Raw genomic sequence first — 18,066 nt, 5'->3', positions numbered from 1 at the left:
ATTGGGTCCATCGACTACCATAATTCAGCATATGCATGGTGCGATATGCATGCATGATTTCATATTAGAGCTTTATTGGTATTCTTCAATTAGAAATGTGGGTACTAGTTCTCGTAGGCATGCACAACATTAGAGGTCAAGCTGCATTTTGGGATGTTAAGGTGAGGGTCTACAATTATTATGTACGTCTAGTTTGCAACCAGAATCACATGAGATGTAGCCGCTTGGGGTGACCCCGTTAGATTAATAGGTTGCTGTCCATCTAGTAATAGCACAAGCATCAAATTATCCCACGTGTATGTACATATTTATGTAATGCACGCCACCTGAATTTATGGAGATTAAAAAATTCACCCAATTTATTTGAGTTGTGATTGTGAAATGTGGGTAGGACGATAAAAAATAACACACAAAATTGCAAGCATTTATTTATTTATCATTTAGTTCTTATTTGTACAAGTTGTGAATTCCAAGTATACAATCAATTTTCCTTTTGTGAAACCAGAAATAATATCAAACAATACCATAATTCTGAATGTGGTACTAGTAAGCTTGTAATTTTTAATTCACCTTTGAATTCAGGATCACGAGTTAAGTCAATTTTTTTTATACTTGATGGATTTTAAGTGTTTATTTTTCAATATTTTTCACACCTGAAGAAGGGGCAGTGGGACCCTGAAAGCTTGTGAATAAATCACTTCAAAAATGTCATCCATACGATCTGATAACTCTACCTTAATTTTTTTTAAATTTTTTTCTGAGTAATTTTAGTCTAACCTTACCCTTGAGTGAAGGATCATGTACATTACGCATAAATAGAACTAGATATGTAGTTCTAGCAATATGGATCTGTGAATCAATCACGCTTTTAAGGTCACAGTATTCACAACTCCACCATTTATTTTGTAGGATTTACATATTATATGTGAGCCATATTTTAAATAGTGATAGAGATGACAACTATCACAAACAAGTATTGCAAAATTCATGTTGCAATTTCTCGTCGAAAGGGCAAGTGCTTGTTGATTGTTGTATAGAACAAAACATTGGCAAACTGGTTTTTGCAGTGACCACAATGAACAGCAAGGCTTATTATTTCCTATGATTGTCAAGCCAGACCCAAATTTCAAGAATCCCCTGCGTCGACTGACCTTCAACTTCAACCCATTTTATAGACATTGCATAACGAAACTAATGAAAGGACGCCAATTGGTTTGACGGACTACAAACCATGCCACGTATGTACATATGTATGTCGTGTGTGTTATATGGACAAGACTCTAAATAAAACATTGTTATATCGTGGTGTGGGTCAAATAGTCCATTTCGACATTTAACCTAGCCCTTGAACCCTAATAATCTACTTGTGAATAATGAAATTTTAGCAGTAGTATTATTATAGCACCCCCGGTGCATGGTTGTTGCACTGTCAACTCTGGATGATGATCAGCATACTTTAAACATGCTAAAAATCTAACAAATGAATTTTCTCATAATAAGGAACGTTGAGGTAGATTAAAACACTATGTTTCTGGCATGTTTCTGGATATTTGTCGTTGAAAATGGGGATACATACACATGCAAGAATACAGTATTTCTATCAGACCTCATGCGTATGACACTTAACTTTCTGTAAGTTTTTTCTATGTATATGCATATTTACAGCTACTTCATTCCTTTGAGAGTCACGTTGCAAGGCTGTTAGCCAATGCCAATTCGCAAAATCCTACTTTGCAATTTTGGATTCATACGCAACACAAGTTAGAAACTAGAAAGACAAAAACGAAATATTATTGAAAGAATTTCTGGACTTATCTATTATTAATACTCTCAATATGTGAGATACACAAAATAAATTAGTACGTATAGTAAATTAAGAGGAATCTTCGTTTTTAAAAGAAGGTAATCATTCGAATTTACAAATGTATTTCTATACACATATTCAGTAATAATTGATATCCACCCACTCATCTTTTTACAGCAGCAAATTCTGTTCCCGTCAACGGTGGCCACTTTCTTCCGTACATTGATTCAGAGCCAGTCTCATACACATGGATTTTCACTCTAGAAAAGCCAGTTTTCCTAAAAATATCAAGTCTTTATTTCTAGCTTACAATTTGTTTGCTATCACATTATCGGTCGCCGTTATTTGGTCGGCCAGATTAACGGGGGTGGGGGCGTCCCCCCAAACTAAATATTTATCCCAGTGTACATTGGACACAGACTGTGACAACTCTAGAACATTTCTACGTTGTTCCAATAAACAGTGTCAATGTTCCGCTATCAATTACTTTGATGTTGAGACGAATCGATGTCTAATTCGGGTTGGAGGTACATGTCAGCTAAAAAGTAAAAATCAATATTGCGTCTCGTTTGCAGAGTGTCGTCCATCATTCACCGTTTCAAATGGAAAATCTTCTGACATGGGGACATGTCAATGCAGATCAAAACACAAGGAAACAATACATAGTTTGTGTTCGAGGGGTGCCACAATCCAAAATTTTTACTACGGAACCACTCCTTTCTTATTTTATCTTATCTTGTATATTACAATGTGATGAGATTCTTTAGCTTTTTGCATACTCAAAATACTCGTACATATGTACCAGTACACAAAGAATTCAACAACTAGTTTCCGAATGAGTTCATGAACATAATGCCAATCTTGTGACAATATAATTTGACAATAGATGAAAATATCAAACAGTTTATTGGATAAAATACAGAGTTATTATATAAATAAGATATAGAATTGTAATGGATATAGCAGTTATCAATTTGAGAATTTTAAAAATAAAATATGTAATGTGACATTTGTTCTGTGTTGGAAGAATTGAGCTCATACAGTTTAAAGAAGAGTAATTCAGTCTCTGCGTACCATGTCTTACATTTCGACCTCCTGCCGTCAGCATTTTTTATGACAATATTTAGAAAAATTTAGCTATCACACTTGCATAGAGCATTGGCAATAGGATTGGAAGACTAGAAAGAATTTGCGAGCTTCCAGATTTTTCGCACTTGTCCGTGGCTGTCGCGGTGTAGCCTGGTTCGCAAGCACAGACTCCAATTCGGGGGTCCATATCGGTCTTTACAATGTGGCCATTTGTTGAGGTTGAAGGCGTTTGACGGGTACATACTGCATGACGAATACACTTTGGCATTTTTGTGATGTCGTACACCACTGGAGCCTGTGTAGTTGGAGTAGAACTGGTGCTGGGGGTCGTAGTAGTAGTAACGTTGGACAATTCTTGAGCGGAAATTGTGGTGTTGATGCTGGGTGTCTCTGTTGTAGTCGTCGTCGTCGTCGAGGTGGTGGTTGTGGTCAGTGGGACAACATTGATATTGTTGTTGACGACGTTGTTATAATCTAGAGCGCAGACGCTTGAAACTCGTCCGTAGCACGAGAAGACCTTGTTGAGCTTAGTTTCTTGTCGCTTCCCAGAGATTCCTTTGGAGACTGCTTTGCCAGCCACGTACCCGACCGCTCCTCCTGCCACGCCTGCAGCAATTTTCTTTTTCAGTCCTCGTTTAGTACGCGAGTTGACCTTCTCTGGTTCCAAGTGGTAGTCGTACAATTGGTTTCCAATGTCATTACACATGCACCTTCCAGACTGGCATGACAGAAATTTCGATGCATCACACGAGTCCACTGTTATCCCCGCTCCTTGAGTTATTGTGCACTTGGCTTGGTAATTGTCCACAGCTGAGGTCAGTGTGACCCCGATGATCATCAGGGCAATAGTAGCGATGACTGGCTTCATTTCTTTCGAATGGATATTGCTACGTAATTAAATAAGAATTAGTTAGTAATTATAACGATTAAATTATACCCGTGATACAATTATTATTACCCTTTCTGATATTTCTTACCCGATTTAATTGTTGTTGAATTAAACTATTCCAGTTTGTCCAAGTATTTCTATTCAGCGTGTAGAACTGTAAAGAATTCCAGAAAAAATAATCGAACTCTGGCTTAACTTAACCTGTAAAAAACAATTTGTGATGACAAATAGAAAGCAGACCCCATATAATAGATTAATCGAGTGCGTGCACAGTATGCATACCATAAATTTCTATTGCAATGCTGTGGGTATACACATAACTAGTACCACAGATCACCACAAAGGGAGGGCATACATATTTTAGTGTATGTAGTTAGTTTTCACACACGCTGACGCTATTTAGTTACCTTCTTCCCCAAGAGCCCCACCAGACCACTGCGTATTTCAACCCAAGAACGTTCCACTTCCCCCTTCGTTCGTGGTATGGTGAACCTGCTTCTCGAAAATGAACCCAGATTTAGTTGATGTAAACCTGACTATAATACTTGTGCATATTCCAACTCTCATTAACTAAGGCAACGGCAGTTACCATTATTTGGCCCATTCGTCGACTGTGATTGCTACACATTATATCCCACAGTGCTGTGGATATCAGCGTCAGAAGTAGTCAGAACCTCGGAAGTAAATAATAACTGGTAGCTAATAAGGAAAAAAGAATGTAAAATTCAATGCCATTTATTCAATTTCTTTGCATATAATAACTAATTTACTAATTAGAAATACTTGTGCATGCAACAAAATCTCATAAGGTATTGCTAAATTTAAATTACCAAAATTAAAATCTATCATTCCCATCTCATCTCACACGCACCGCAATTTCCAAGTCGAATTTGTCTTTTTAATCAGCAAGTTATTGAAAAAATAAGTCCCTATTACTTGTAAGCTCATGTATGTAATCTGTTGTGTGGGTAGAGGCTCATAAAATCAAAGTACTAAATATATACAAATAGGTAGAACTAATAAAGACTTCCAATGGGCCAAGAGAATGAATAAATTAACTTAATGTCACCTCTGTACATCAATAGAATTATAGGGATTTTTAGTACCTGGTAATTAAGGTTATTTAGCATCCTGCAGTTTTTAGAACTCAATTAAGTAATAATAATGCGGCTACTGCCAGGTATATGCATATGCAGGCATAAATATATCAAGGTAGCATATGAAGGAGGATAGTTTTAACCGTTAATTGATTAGATTCTAAATTAAGGAATTTAATGCAGGTGACTATTTTGAACTGCATACAATAATAATTTGGCTGGCATGTAATGAGAGAATTGCACATTGACAAAATCCATTCCATGTCTGTTAACTGTCCACGTATAGACAAGAGATAAATATGTGCATACATAAAGCATTTGGCTTTTGTTGGTAAGGTTGATTTTTAATGTATAATATTTATAATTAAGGGGAAGATGACAAAATTGCAGTGCATGAATGAACTTCAGTGATATCTACATAACCCTTAAATAAGTCTGCACACATATTTTTGCTTTTATAGCTTGCAATTTTCAGAACTATTTCCTGTTTGTAAACATTATTTCGAATTGTGCATGACCGACATATTTTTTAAACAATGTTGGCTAGAATATAATTCAGTTTAACTGTGATTTTTATTCGTAACTCAAACTCCACACCGAATATTAAAATTAATGCATCTAATATTGTGCATTTTACATATGATATTGACATCATCCACAAAGAAGATCATCCCTCCTCCAAGCAGTGGCTTCGGATTAGTCTAGTATGAAGAAAGGTTTGTGAATTAATGTACTTGTTGCTTTGAATTTCAGTATTTTTTAAATAGAAATAATAGTTTAGAAATTCAGATAATTCGAGCTGTAATACTTGGCTGGCTCACAAAATTTGGGCGAATAACACTAATTCATCCTAACGTACAACAATCGTTTGTGCATGAAAAGTAAAATCGCTGTGCTGACAATTTTACATAGCAAGCGAGCTTAAAGGGAATCTGGGATTCGATTCGTCTTACATATTAGAAGAATTTTCGACGCATGTTTTCTTGGGTAGAAGACTGAACTCGCTGTATTTCAACTACCGTGTCGTCTTCTTTTACAGGAAGGAAGGGAATATATACATATGTACTGTTTTTTAGTAACGTTATTGTATCCTTTAGTCAGATGGTGAGACTGAAATAATAATACATAAGTGACGAGTAGCGTATAACAACGGGATCTTTAGTTCACCTGAGCATTCATACCGATTTATTATTTTAGTCAACTCATACACACCTACACTAATAATTTTTCGCTATCATTCATGTTTCACTTGGTTGTGTTAAGCTAGGTGCGAAAATTCTGTTAAGAAGCAACATTCCATGATTTGTCTGAAACAGTCTTTCATAGCTCTCACTTATGTCTTGCCACTTTAAACACAGCAATTTTTCATTAACTTTGACTCCAATAAATAATCTTGTACTTAAACGAGCGACATACCAAAGTACTATCGACGTCAACCACAAAACGTAAAATTGAGAAATTTACAAACGTGATACTTTTTACACTGAAGACAGTAAAGAAATTTATTGGATAATATATCACAATGCTCAAATGGTTGTTTAATACTAGGTCGAAAGCATTGCACGAACATTACTTTTCTGCTGAACTCTGCATATTCCTATTAATTCTGTAACGTATTATTGCAATGTACATACAAATGTAAACGGGTCGAAAAATTATTTGAGACGTTGAATTATTCTTCACGTAACAATGCAGGTAATGTGAGAGACTGTTTTAATTTTTTAATCTGTAGATTCTTCAATTTGATTGTTTGTACATGAGTAATTTGTGATGAATAAATAACTTAACCCTCTTGATACAGAAAGACGAAGGGAGAATCATTAAGTCGTCTGCATTATCGTGAAACCAAACCATCAAATTTTTAATAGACGAAACGGACAAATATAATATTTAGTCAAAATGCCAGTAAAATTAGGGTCTCTTTTTAAACCGAGAAATGTCCGTACAATCATATTGCTTTTAGTTCTGATAACATTGGTTTTCGCACTATATCAACTAATCCTGGGAAGTGCATCAGAAACTGGACCTACCATCTTTGTCCCTCTTGAAACAAACTCTCGCTCTCATAAATATCAAGAAAAAATTGTGGAAACCTTAAATCAGATCACTAAACTTGATGGAAGCAGTAAAAGCAGACCTCATCAACAGATAAGCAAGAAAAATAATGTACCCAGCACGGAACTTAATCTCATTCCTCGTTACAACAAAGGCTTTGCAAGTGCAGCAGCAAAATATGAGAAGGATGGGAGATGTCCAAAAAGTCAAATATTATTCAGGCCTGACATTGACGCAACGGAATTTTATCCTGATCTGGAATTTGATGTAATATATTTGCTGATAAGGGTCCACTTCCTTAGGCGTAAAAATACTCATTCCAGCATTTTTTTTCTGTAGGGAGACTGGATCCGAGGAAAGGAGTATTGGAATTCGTTTTTTGAACAAAGATACAAAACTGCCAAGAATTCTAATAAAACGCCACCGTTAAAGGTTTTCGTCGTACCACACTCGCATAACGATCCAGGATGGTTGAAAACATTTGAAGATTACTACACGATGCAGACTAGGCATGTGTTGGACAATGCTGTGGAAAAATTGACAGAGTTTAAAAATATGACGTTTTTATGGAGGTAGAAATTTCCTGGCTTTTAGCGCCTTATTATAAGTTTCGTGACGAGATATGTAAAAAGAGACATGTTATGTTAAATTAAACATGTCGTTTAATTTTTCCAGCGAAATTTCATTTTTATCAAAATGGTGGCAAGACACTCATCCACGTAAGCGAGCCCTATTGAAAAATCTGGTAAAGGAAGGGCGTCTAGAAATCGTGACTGGAGGTTGGGTGATGACAGACGAAAGCACTGTAAACCTGTATTCCATGATTGACCAACTAATTGAAGGTCAGCAATGGGTCAAGATGCATCTGGATGTCGTACCAAAGACGTCGTGGAGGTAACATGTGGGATACTAAGCATTTGGAGAAGTCATAACTAACTAAAAATAATCTTTTGATACGTTTATTAGTGTAGATCCCTTTGGTCACGGCAGTGTGCTTCCGTATTTGCTGAAGAATTCCGGAATTGATGGAATGGTGATCCAGGTATTTTGCATGACCCTGATTTTCATAGCCCGGATTTCATCATAACTACTTAATTTCTGTTAATTACAGAGAATTCATTATGGATGGAAAAAATGGATGATGGATCGACAATCATCGGATTTTCAATGGGTATTCACTACGTCAATATACTCTAATAGATCTTTCAAACTTTATTACAAAATTCATACGAAACATATAATTATTATGATTATAGGTTCAGCGATGGGACGCAGCTAATAAACATGGAATATTGGCGCATAATGCACCTTTTGATATTTATTCCATAAAACATTCCTGTGGTCAGCTAATTTTTATCATTATTACATAATCAAAATTTAACCTCAACTATGTCGACTAAAAATCTTAATTTTCTAGGTCCTCAGCCCCAAATCTGCCTAAATTTTGATTTTAAAAGTATTACTGGAGAATACAGTGAAAACTCAATGATAATGCAGCCCATTACGAAAAACAATGTGAAAGAAAAGGCAGAACTAATGCTTGAACAATATGGGAGAACAGCTTCATTATTTCCTCACAACATGGTAATTTTTATGTTTCAATTTGTACAGATCTTGCTTGTGAACTTTTTTTTAATCCGTATTTTAACTTTAAATCGCAAAAATAATAGTTTTCGCAGTCTCTTAGAAAAATACTTGGGCCCCACAAAATTTGTTGGTAATTATACCATTGTTATTTTTAATAGGCACTCATATCACTGGGTGATGATTTTCGCTTCGTACAGCAAATAGAGTGGGATCAGGTATGCTAAAAAACTATATGAGCTTTAACAATGTAAAAAATTCCTAATATGAAGGAACGGATTATTTTTAATTTTTATCACTTTCAGCAATATACAAATTATATGCAATTATTCAACTATATCAACTCACACAAAGAGTACTACAATGCAGAAGTAAAATTTGGAACAGTCGCAGATTACTTTGATGTACGCATAATAATACATATGCATTATTTAATATTGCATTCATCCATAATTTATGTACCTATGTAATATAATTACAGGCTCTTAGAGATACTAACTATGTCCCTCTTAAATTTTCTGGCGATTTTCACGTTTATTCTGATATATTTTCTGACGGGAGACCAGGTAATTATCAATTTATTAATCTATGTTCAATTTGACCATGGCTTTGTAATGCATAATGTAATGTAATTAATTTCTTCAATTTTTAGCATACTGGTCTGGCTATTATTCAACTAGACCATTTTGGAAAAAGGTTTTTATCAAACTTTTAACTTTACAATTAATTTTTCTGTTTATTTTAAATAAGTAACTTATTTTATTCTCTTGTTTTATTTTTTTTAGTTCCACCGTGAAGTAGAAAATTCTGTCAGAGGTGCAGAAATTGTGTTCACATTTGCCAATATCCTAGCGAATCAGAAGCGTTTGAATCATTCTCAACAGGTAATCAGCGTTAGAAATATCTTGCTGACATTATGGGCTTGAATAGATATGTAGAAATATATTTGACGGTGACATAGGTGTTAACACGAGTGTACGAAGATCTAATTGTGGCTAGAAGATGGTTGGCATTATTTGCTCACCATGATGCTTGCACAGGTAAAAGCATAATTAAGAACTACTTAGCACATCAATTTACTTTGTTGGTATGCTATATATTTAGGCACTTCCAAAGCAAACACAATGACAGATTACGGAAACAAGCTCTTGGAAGCATTTACACTCAGCAAAAGAGTCCAAATGAATTCGATTGAAACTATTTTGTACGGAAACCCGGATAGTGGAATACTGACGACGGATTTAGAAATTGACGGATTCGGGGAACAGCCTAAACAAATTCCGATTGCTTTTGAAAATCCTTCCGGAATCAAGAAAGTTGTGGTTTACAACACTCTCACACGACATCGCTATCAACTGATTACGTTCGTCGTCACCACGCCACACATTGAAGTCGTCGGTCCCTCTGGAGAATTCATTCAAGCGCAAGTAAATATGCTAATATTATTTAAATACATAGCAAACTTTTACTTATTATCGACGGTCCCAGAAATATTATCTGAATTCAAATCATGGATTTATTTTAGCTCAACCCAGTTTTGGATACTACGAGTGGAACGATGCGCCTATCCGCCGATGTTTTTGAGTTGAGTTTCCTAGCATCATTGGCCCCACTTTCACTGTCAGTCTTTCAAATTCGAAAATCAACACCAACTGGAGAACATAACGCCATTCATGCCCAAGTCTACTGTAAAGCTTGCACAAGTGTACATGGGATATTTGAAATCAATGAGATTCAGGTATGCAGTTGACATATGCAAATATGCGTATCCTCAAGTTCCGTATATTCAAATGCTAATCTTATGGGCACGTGATTTTGGAATGCAGAAATTCCATCACCAAGAAATGCATAAATGCAATTTGGGATTTATTTATTTTCAGACGGGAGATATTCAGCTCAACAATGACAAAATACAAGTTTTGTTCAATCGAAACAGTGGGATGATTATGAGCATGACAAAAGTGAAAGAAAATATCACAATTGCAGTAAACATGAAATTTGGAAGCTATTCGTCCGTTAACTTTCGTAGTGGAGCGTATCTTTTAATGCCTGATGTCCAGTCGGAACATGAAGTATAAAAAATGTCTTTTCAATTTTTACCTAATTTTTCCTAATTTTTTAAAATTAAATTTTCCAGATTCCATTTCCAAATACACATGCCAAACTCATCATCATAAGTGGACCGATCTCAAGTGGTAAATAATTGTGAAATTAAACAATTCCACATGCACAAATAATGTGAGTGAGTGGTATTTAATCTGTACTTGTGTATGTTTTAGAACTTTCCTTATTCCACGACCCACTTCTCCTGTCGTCTAAAATTCTTCATGCGGGTGATAACCGGATGTTGGAAGCTGTTTATATTCAGAATCAGGTGGATCTCAAAGAACATAATGGGGAAATTTACATGCGATTTGATACGGATCTCAAATCTGTCTCCAAAGTTCGTGTCCATGAGCGTCCCGTTGAAGTCGATGATATTCCCATAATTTTAGAAACTGAATCAGATCCTACTCATCAGCCCACCTTTTACACTGATCAAGGTGGTTTTACTGTAGAAAAGAGGATAAAAGTCCCTAAAATCAAGTATGAAGGGAATAAGTAAGTCTAATTAATTACTCAATAGTAATTTTGCATTTGCCCATCACCAAGTATTTGACAAATTAGAGATAATTTTGTATTGAGTCTAACTGATATTAACCAACAATAGTTACCCTGTGAATACAATGGCATTTGTACAAGATGACGCCCGCAAACAACGCTTCACAATTCTAGTCGATCGATCACATGGGTTTTCTTCAATGAAATCCGGACGGTTGGAAACTCTCGTGGAAAGACGTACCGTTTATGACGACGCTCGAGGGGTAATATTTTCAGATAAACAAAATAAAATAAAATTTAATATTACGTAGTGGTCCGTAAGTTAGAGTTACGTAAAATACTGAACTTTTCGTTCTTCAGATGGGCGAAGGAGTGACGGATAATCGCCCCACAACTTCAAATTATGTTATCATGTTGGAAAAGCTAGGCCCCAGCGACAAAGTTCGCCATGCAGAGCACGACTATCGAAATTATCAGCCCACGTTGGCAGCACACCATAATTCTCAGGAACTGAGCTATCCAGCATTTTCCTACTTAGTCAACGACGATGTGGCTGGAGTTTCCTCTCAAAAGGTCAGCAGTGCCGTGGAAATATTCCCTTTTCTCAGCCAGGAAATCCCATGCGATGCTCATCTCATAAATCTCAGAACGGTGACTGACTCCACATATAATCCCGATTTGAACTTTCCCAGTCGGCAAGCACTTTTGATTGTCCAGAAACTAGGATATCTTTGCACAAGTAATGATGGAGAAAAACCTGGATGTGGGAATTCAAATCCCAAGAGTCTCTTTTACCCACAAACAAAATTTAACGGTATTACGGTGAAGTCAATGAGCCACAGTAATTTAGCAGGAGTTGATCATAATCTCAACACGAAAGGCCTAATTTCAAACCTTCACGATATTACTACAGAACCTTACGAAATAAGCACTGTCATTGTTACCTTTAGTTAAATAAAACCTACTTGTCGTCTGTGATAGGGCATTATAAGAAATGCAACGCTTGTGTGCATTGCAATTATAGTGCAATGACACAAAATTGTAAAGCCCAACGAATGCAGTTTCAATGGTGCAAATTCCAAAAAAAAATATGATTTATTTGTTTTATATTCAGATTTTATTTTTAATATGACAAAGGTGCTTGTACTACCAATTTATGTTCAAATTATCAAATGGTTGTGAGCTATAGTTTGCTTTACTAATTTATTGTCAATTGTTGGTCCGGTGAATGCACAAATTGTGCAATGCTTCCAGAAATAGAATGAATAATGCAACAGCTATGATAAACTGTTGGTTAAACTTATCCTACATAAAAATGAAAAAAAATCATAGTGTTGTGCATTTGTCCAAAATGCGAGTTAAAATAAGGCTGATGATATCCAATAAAAACTGTGTTGTCTACATTCCATTGTTGAATAAAATAATAGACTTTAGACAATTTTTAAATATTGTTAGCAAATAATTTGATAAGAAGTTATCAGTAAAATAAAATGTTGGTCAAATATTTAATACTCTGCTGTATTGCGGCTAAATTAGTTGATTGGATATGACAATACTAGAGCTATACAAAAATAAAACACTAGTCAATTGATTGACTGGTTTGATTAGATTTTACATCTTTTGGATTAAGATGGAAGATGCGCCTCCGCCACCTGCAAGAATGATATGCACATGATTATGAATCTTCCTTCCCAGCATTGGTGATGTCATCCATCAAATCACAACTCATACATAAAATATTTATGATAGACTTGCCGTTACAAATAGAAGCAACGCCATATTCGCCGGGTTTGAGAGCATGGCACAAGTGTCCTGTAATACGACAGCCACTCATTCCAATTGGATGTCCAAGCGATACAGCACCACCATGAATATTTATTTTAGAAGGATCCAGATCCAGCATTTTAATATTTGCTAATACAACCACGCTGAAGGCTTCATTAATTTCTGTATTGGGTATAGAATAAGGCGTAACAATTATTCGAGTACCTATGCAAACTTACTTAATTGAAATTTGGAGTGACTATAAATTTTTCCCCGTACCCCACATCGCGACATCCTCTTTCTTGATTCCATATTTTTTAATCAGTCCTCGAATTGCGAAGACGGGTGCAATTGGGAAGTCGATAGGGTCAGTTGCAGCATCATAGTAACCAACAATTCTAGCCAATGGTTTAACTGAACTTCTTTTAGCCGCAGACTCTGACGCTAAGACCATCGCGGATGCTCCATCTAAAAATTGGAAATGATATGTAGTAGTTTAATGTCAGGGTCAAAGATACAAGTATCAATGAGATATTTTAATTACCATTTAAACTAGATGCATTTCCAGCGGTTACCTATTTAGACATGAAATAAATTAGTCATAATTTGTAGGCAAGAAATCGTGGGGACTATACATGCTTGTATAATGACATTTTTTTCTTTAATGTATATTTAGGACCAAAGAAATCCGGTGAGTTCTAGATTAGATATACAAGAAAATTTATACTCACGGTTCCTCCTTCGCGTTGGAATACGGTGGCCAACTTTGTGAATTTATCAAAATCCACCCTTTTGTATTCTTCGTCTTCCGTAATGACCAGATCAGGTTTGCCCTTTTTCTGTGGAATAGAAACCGGAATAATTTGGGTCTTGAACACTCCATCCTTAATGGCTTTAGCGGCTCGCTTATAGCTTTCAATTCCATATTGATCCTGTTCCTGCCTACTAATGTTCAACTTCTTTGCAGTGTTCTCACCACAGTTCTAAATTCAAAAATCAAGTTATGAAATATGTAATCTCAAATTTTATCATCAAGAGTAGTTGTATGCAATTTCCTGTTTTCTTACCCCCATATGGAATTTATTGTAGACGTCCGTCAGGCCGTCAAATACTATACCGTCCTGACAAATTAAAGAATATGTATATGCAAATCATGTAATATAATGTTTCTTGTCAAAGTTACGAGATTTCACAATTTATGTAAATCCATATCGCTTACCACCAAGGTCACGCCTCCATAAGGGCTTTCGCCACGTTTCATGTAATAGGGGACATTAGACCTGGAATGGAATTTGGTACGAAATTTAATTAGCATCTTTAGTTCTACGCTTCTATCATATATCAACTTTAACTAATTTCGTTCGTAACGAAAGTAGGTCATGTAAGAGAAAATAGGTTTTAACCGAGGACAGCTTACATCGATTCCATTCCTCCTGCGACCATTACGTCTTGGTCGCCACACTTGATATTCTGAGCCGCTAGCATTACGCTTTTCATTCCCGAAGCGCAAACCTTGTTAACAGTCGTGCATGGCGTTGACTTTGATAACCCTACGACATTATAAATTCACTTTGTTGTCTCTTTAAAAGAAAGATGATAACTTGTATTTCTTACCAGCAAAGAGAGCGGCTTGTCTAGCAGGAGCTATATAGCAGTATAAATAAATATAGACATTTACAAGCTAATTCCTGAGAATGTACCGCTACTTTCTGCAACAATTACCTTGGCCTAACCCAGCTTGGCATACCTAAGTAAAAATTTTAAAAGTTGTGGTAAATACGAAAAGCATACTGTTTAAAAGTAAAGCATATTCAGAACAATTTCAAGTATTTAATTTCTACTTGCATACATTTCCCATATAAACTTCTTGGACACTCTCAGCATCAAGACCACTTTGTGACACTGCTTCCTATTTACAGAACAAGCACACATTGGTAAAATAGATTTTTTAAGAAAATCATGATTATATCACGATAAAAGTCTGCACCTTGATTGCAATCGATCCCAACTGTGTCGCAGACAAAGGTGCAAGTTTGCTACGAAACGACCCAATGGCTGTCCTTACAGAGCTAAAACAAAACGCAAAATTAAAATTTATCAAATATTAATTTAATGCTACAGCATCCTAACATGGCACAGAAAACGCGTGATCATGTTGAGATTCATGGGGCACAATTTACGTATAGTGATGAAGCGTTTGAAGACGAGGATACGTACTAGACTATGTGATTCTAATAATAATTCTAATTCTAATAATAATAATAATAAATAATTCGTGTTATTTAATGTATTAAATTTATGGTTGACGTTTTTGAGTTTAAAACATTTTGTACCTCACCTGATATTATTCTTACTCTCAATTTGTCATTATTAATAAATGAATTATATTATGCCCTCTTATCCATGTCGTCGCCCTTGTTTTTTTCATAAATTCTTACCTCAAAATTACAACCTCGGAACCTTGTCGAGCGGCCGAAGAGCAAAAATTTCGCTGATGTGCAATATGGCGAATCATTTTTGACGCACGAAACAGTTTCATTGCAATGTCCAAAGTGTGGGTAAAATTCGACTCAGCTCCTATTGCAAGCTTGAATAATTTGAAACAATTATTAATTTTTATTATCAATCAATAGACTTTATTCAATGTTATGTAACAAAAATTTACCTGATTATCAATCAACACAAAGTAGCGTGCTAAATCAAGTCCAACGCTTAAAATATGAAAAGTATAATTTTCAGACGGCACGTGAGTGCCAATATGATTTAGTGTTGGATATCTTTCTGTGACCTTGAAGGTCACGTAAAACTATTAATACGAGAGCAGAATCACGTTAACGTGTGTAAAAAAACCCTACACTTCCATCGTTGTGTAACAAACCATAACCAGTATGTGCATATGAGCTGATTTCAACCCTTTCGGGATTATATGCATGCCGGGTTAGTTGGGTTTGATGAGCTGAGCAAGTGCATACATATTCTAAGGAAAGGTGGATATTTGAGACACGGCGATTGTCTATATAGTCGTATTATTTATTAGGTTTCGGTGTGTTCATTTTAGTCATCATTACAATGTATAAATTAACTACTTGAGACGCTACAACTTATGCATTGGCTTCTTATCACTGCGTGGTCTTTAGATGAGATTTTACACCGAAATACCATTTTTGTAAAGGTTTTGAGTGACTAGTCAAATCTTTAAACGCTTGACATCCTTCGATGGCACTGAGAACACCATATACAGCCAAATCTGAAAGATTTGGATTCTGACCTCCCATGAATTGTCCCCCTTTCTTTTTTATGTTGGTCATCCAGTAATCACTCTCGTCATAAAGAGATTGTCGAACATCATTTTTCAGGTGATGACGCTTCTTGAGTCGTTTTCCAATGATCCACATAGCAGAAGCTCCGAGATATATTATCACTGATCTTTCGAATGTGGTGAAATTTTTTTCCCATTCTCCAACCTTAATTATATTATATAGGAAATATGTTACTTTACTTTGTAGAAAGTATTTATTAGTACTTAATACTAATTAAATACTAACTAATAATTTCATTTACCAACCTTGTCAAAATATTTAAAGGAGTCCAGAGACTCTGTGAAGCTTTGGTAAATATTCGGGGACAAGGTATGCACATATACTTCGTCCGTCCACTTTCTCCATTTTCGCTCATCCACAATATCTTCTTTCCTCCTTCCACCCATATTTGATTCCGCCATCATCAAGAAATACTTGTTCATAATATCGCTTTGTTCTTTCCCCGTGTCATCCTATAATTATTCCTACAATTATTATAGCCATAGCGTATTCAAATCTACATACTAAATGTTATCGAATAAAAAAAACTCACATTGTATTTTAGTGTTGGATAGTATTTTACAATGCTCAGCAGAGTATGTTCTGTATCAGCCATGGAAGATTCTTGCCCATTGTTTGCCAACAAGTAGGAATATAAAGCGCTGATAATCATTGAACTGTCATTAAGTTGAAGTATTTCCCCTTGTGGCGTTTGCACAACTAGAATAGGAACCTTCTTGTACGTTTTTGACCATTTGGTTTGTGTCCTCTTGATGGAATTAACTTCCACAATATCGTACGAGATTCCAAAATAATCCAACATTGCTCGTACCTAAAATTTAAAATATAAATGTATGATCATTATGTATTTGAGTTCAATTTCGTTAATGTGAAATTAATCTGCAGCGCAATGTATACCTTACAGCAAAATGGGCAAGTTTGGTACTGAAACAAGGTAATTTTTAGGCCAGAAACATCCGTAGCAAACTTTATCTAAAATAACACATGACGATTTATACTTTAAAATGTTCCAATTGTAAGAATGTCGGTGAATATAATAAAAATATTAATTAACCCACAGATCGTGAAGCTTGAACATTTGGCATTTCTTGGAGCAAAATTGGACCTTGTTCTTCCGTGTTGGCAACAGTGGTTCGGGCTTTTCTAATTTGATCATACCCGGCCGCTATTCCTATCGCAGCTCCAGCACCAAATCCGACCGCCGTCCACCACAAAGCACTTCGCTTTTTAGTAGTTTTCGCCGCATGGGCGACAACCGAGATTTGTGGGGCCAGCCGCTGACGCCCAGCTCCCACTCCAGTGTAGAGACAGCGACTCACAATTCTTATGAGAGATCCTCCCCGCATTTTTTCACCAATGCTTGTACTTGCCTTGGTGAATACCAAAAATTCTGCAAATTTCACAAATCAAACATGCAAAAATTGACGAGCTTGAAAACATTTTGACTATTCAGTAGAAAATAGTAATATTCAAAATATTCCAATTCCTTGCTACTAATTTGTTGATTTACCTCGTCAAAATTCCCAAAGTTGCAAGAAGATATATATTTCACTTTCACAGACAAATTGGTAAACCGTGCGATTGTGTTTGTGAGCGAGTAAAACAAGGATGAGCGGAGAAAGCAAGTGGCGCCGTGCTCGTAAAATCGTGGTGCCCCAAAAAGCCTTTCTTCCAACTTTCTCCATAAGAAAAATTTCCCCATCGCCCTCGACTTCAAAAATTGAGTTCCATTGACAATAAAAAATCTATATTGGTCAAACTCCGTACTGTTTGTCTCTTCGATTAGATGAGCACAATTTCATTCCTAGTCTAACCATCATGTTATGTTGAATGTAGATTCTGTACATATCTACCTGCATATCA

The 18,066-nt window shown here is 35.8% G+C and overlaps 4 protein-coding genes and 1 long non-coding RNA gene across 7 annotated transcripts; 2 read left to right on the top strand and 3 right to left on the bottom strand.

The window, feature by feature from the left end:
- Positions 1-449: 449 nt before the first annotated feature.
- LOC110842424 lies at positions 450-2,811 on the top strand. The gene is made up of 2 exons (XR_002547348.2): positions 450-1,902; positions 1,982-2,811. It is a non-coding gene; the product is annotated as an uncharacterized LOC110842424 (long non-coding RNA).
- Positions 2,692-4,208, bottom strand: LOC110842422 (cell wall protein DAN4). Of its 2 annotated transcripts, none has more exons than XM_022088166.2 (3): positions 4,190-4,208; positions 3,871-3,936; positions 2,692-3,780 (listed from the first exon to the last, which is right to left on the bottom strand). In XM_022088166.2, exon 3 carries the CDS (start codon positions 3,759-3,761, stop codon positions 2,928-2,930), a length of 834 nt encoding a protein of 277 aa, XP_021943858.1. In that variant the 5' UTR covers positions 3,762-3,780; positions 3,871-3,936; positions 4,190-4,208; the 3' UTR covers positions 2,692-2,927. The 2 variants fall into 2 exon arrangements, with proteins under 2 accessions (XP_021943858.1, XP_021943857.1); XM_022088165.2 differs by having other exon boundaries at positions 3,871-3,983; positions 4,065-4,193.
- Positions 4,209-5,631: 1,423 nt separating this feature from the next.
- LOC110842423 (alpha-mannosidase 2) lies at positions 5,632-12,612 on the top strand. Of its 2 annotated transcripts, XM_035847910.1 has the most exons (21): positions 5,632-6,574; positions 6,681-7,201; positions 7,274-7,506; positions 7,610-7,828; positions 7,901-7,976; positions 8,046-8,105; positions 8,191-8,275; positions 8,352-8,518; positions 8,680-8,736; positions 8,824-8,922; positions 9,000-9,084; positions 9,171-9,214; positions 9,304-9,402; positions 9,480-9,558; positions 9,623-9,945; positions 10,044-10,256; positions 10,399-10,590; positions 10,656-10,713; positions 10,798-11,119; positions 11,229-11,382; positions 11,480-12,612. In XM_035847910.1, exons 2-21 carry the CDS (start codon positions 6,779-6,781, stop codon positions 12,071-12,073), a joined length of 3,582 nt encoding a protein of 1,193 aa, XP_035703803.1. In that variant the 5' UTR covers positions 5,632-6,574; positions 6,681-6,778; the 3' UTR covers positions 12,074-12,612. The 2 variants fall into 2 exon arrangements, with proteins under 2 accessions (XP_035703803.1, XP_035703825.1); XM_035847932.1 differs by lacking the exon at positions 5,632-6,574 and having other exon boundaries at positions 6,586-7,201.
- Positions 12,309-15,776, bottom strand: LOC110842420 (acetyl-CoA acetyltransferase B, mitochondrial). Its single transcript, XM_022088164.2, has 14 exons — positions 15,549-15,776; positions 15,322-15,470; positions 14,871-14,952; positions 14,733-14,792; positions 14,606-14,630; positions 14,498-14,527; positions 14,301-14,433; positions 14,103-14,163; positions 13,951-14,004; positions 13,615-13,866; positions 13,428-13,458; positions 13,163-13,351; positions 12,875-13,066; positions 12,309-12,771 (listed from the first exon to the last, which is right to left on the bottom strand). The coding sequence occupies exons 2-14, from the start codon at positions 15,420-15,422 to the stop codon at positions 12,731-12,733; spliced, it is 1,251 nt and encodes a 416-aa protein (XP_021943856.1). The 5' UTR covers positions 15,423-15,470; positions 15,549-15,776; the 3' UTR covers positions 12,309-12,730.
- A 116-nt stretch (positions 15,777-15,892) lies between these two features.
- Positions 15,893-17,853, bottom strand: LOC110857024 (prostaglandin E synthase 2). Its single transcript, XM_022105636.2, has 6 exons — positions 17,714-17,853; positions 17,262-17,593; positions 17,101-17,175; positions 16,736-17,014; positions 16,449-16,655; positions 15,893-16,347 (listed from the first exon to the last, which is right to left on the bottom strand). Exons 2-6 carry the CDS (start codon positions 17,547-17,549, stop codon positions 16,003-16,005), a joined length of 1,194 nt encoding a protein of 397 aa, XP_021961328.1. The 5' UTR covers positions 17,550-17,593; positions 17,714-17,853; the 3' UTR covers positions 15,893-16,002.
- Between the last annotated feature and the right edge of the window lie 213 nt (positions 17,854-18,066).

This window comes from Folsomia candida, unplaced genomic scaffold (genome assembly GCF_002217175.1).
Source record: "Folsomia candida strain VU population unplaced genomic scaffold, ASM221717v1 Fcan01_Sc001, whole genome shotgun sequence".
NCBI lineage: Eukaryota > Metazoa > Arthropoda > Collembola > Entomobryomorpha > Isotomidae > Folsomia > Folsomia candida.
The sequence above is the reverse complement of the archived record's forward strand: the minus strand, read 5'-3'. Positions and strand labels throughout refer to the sequence as shown.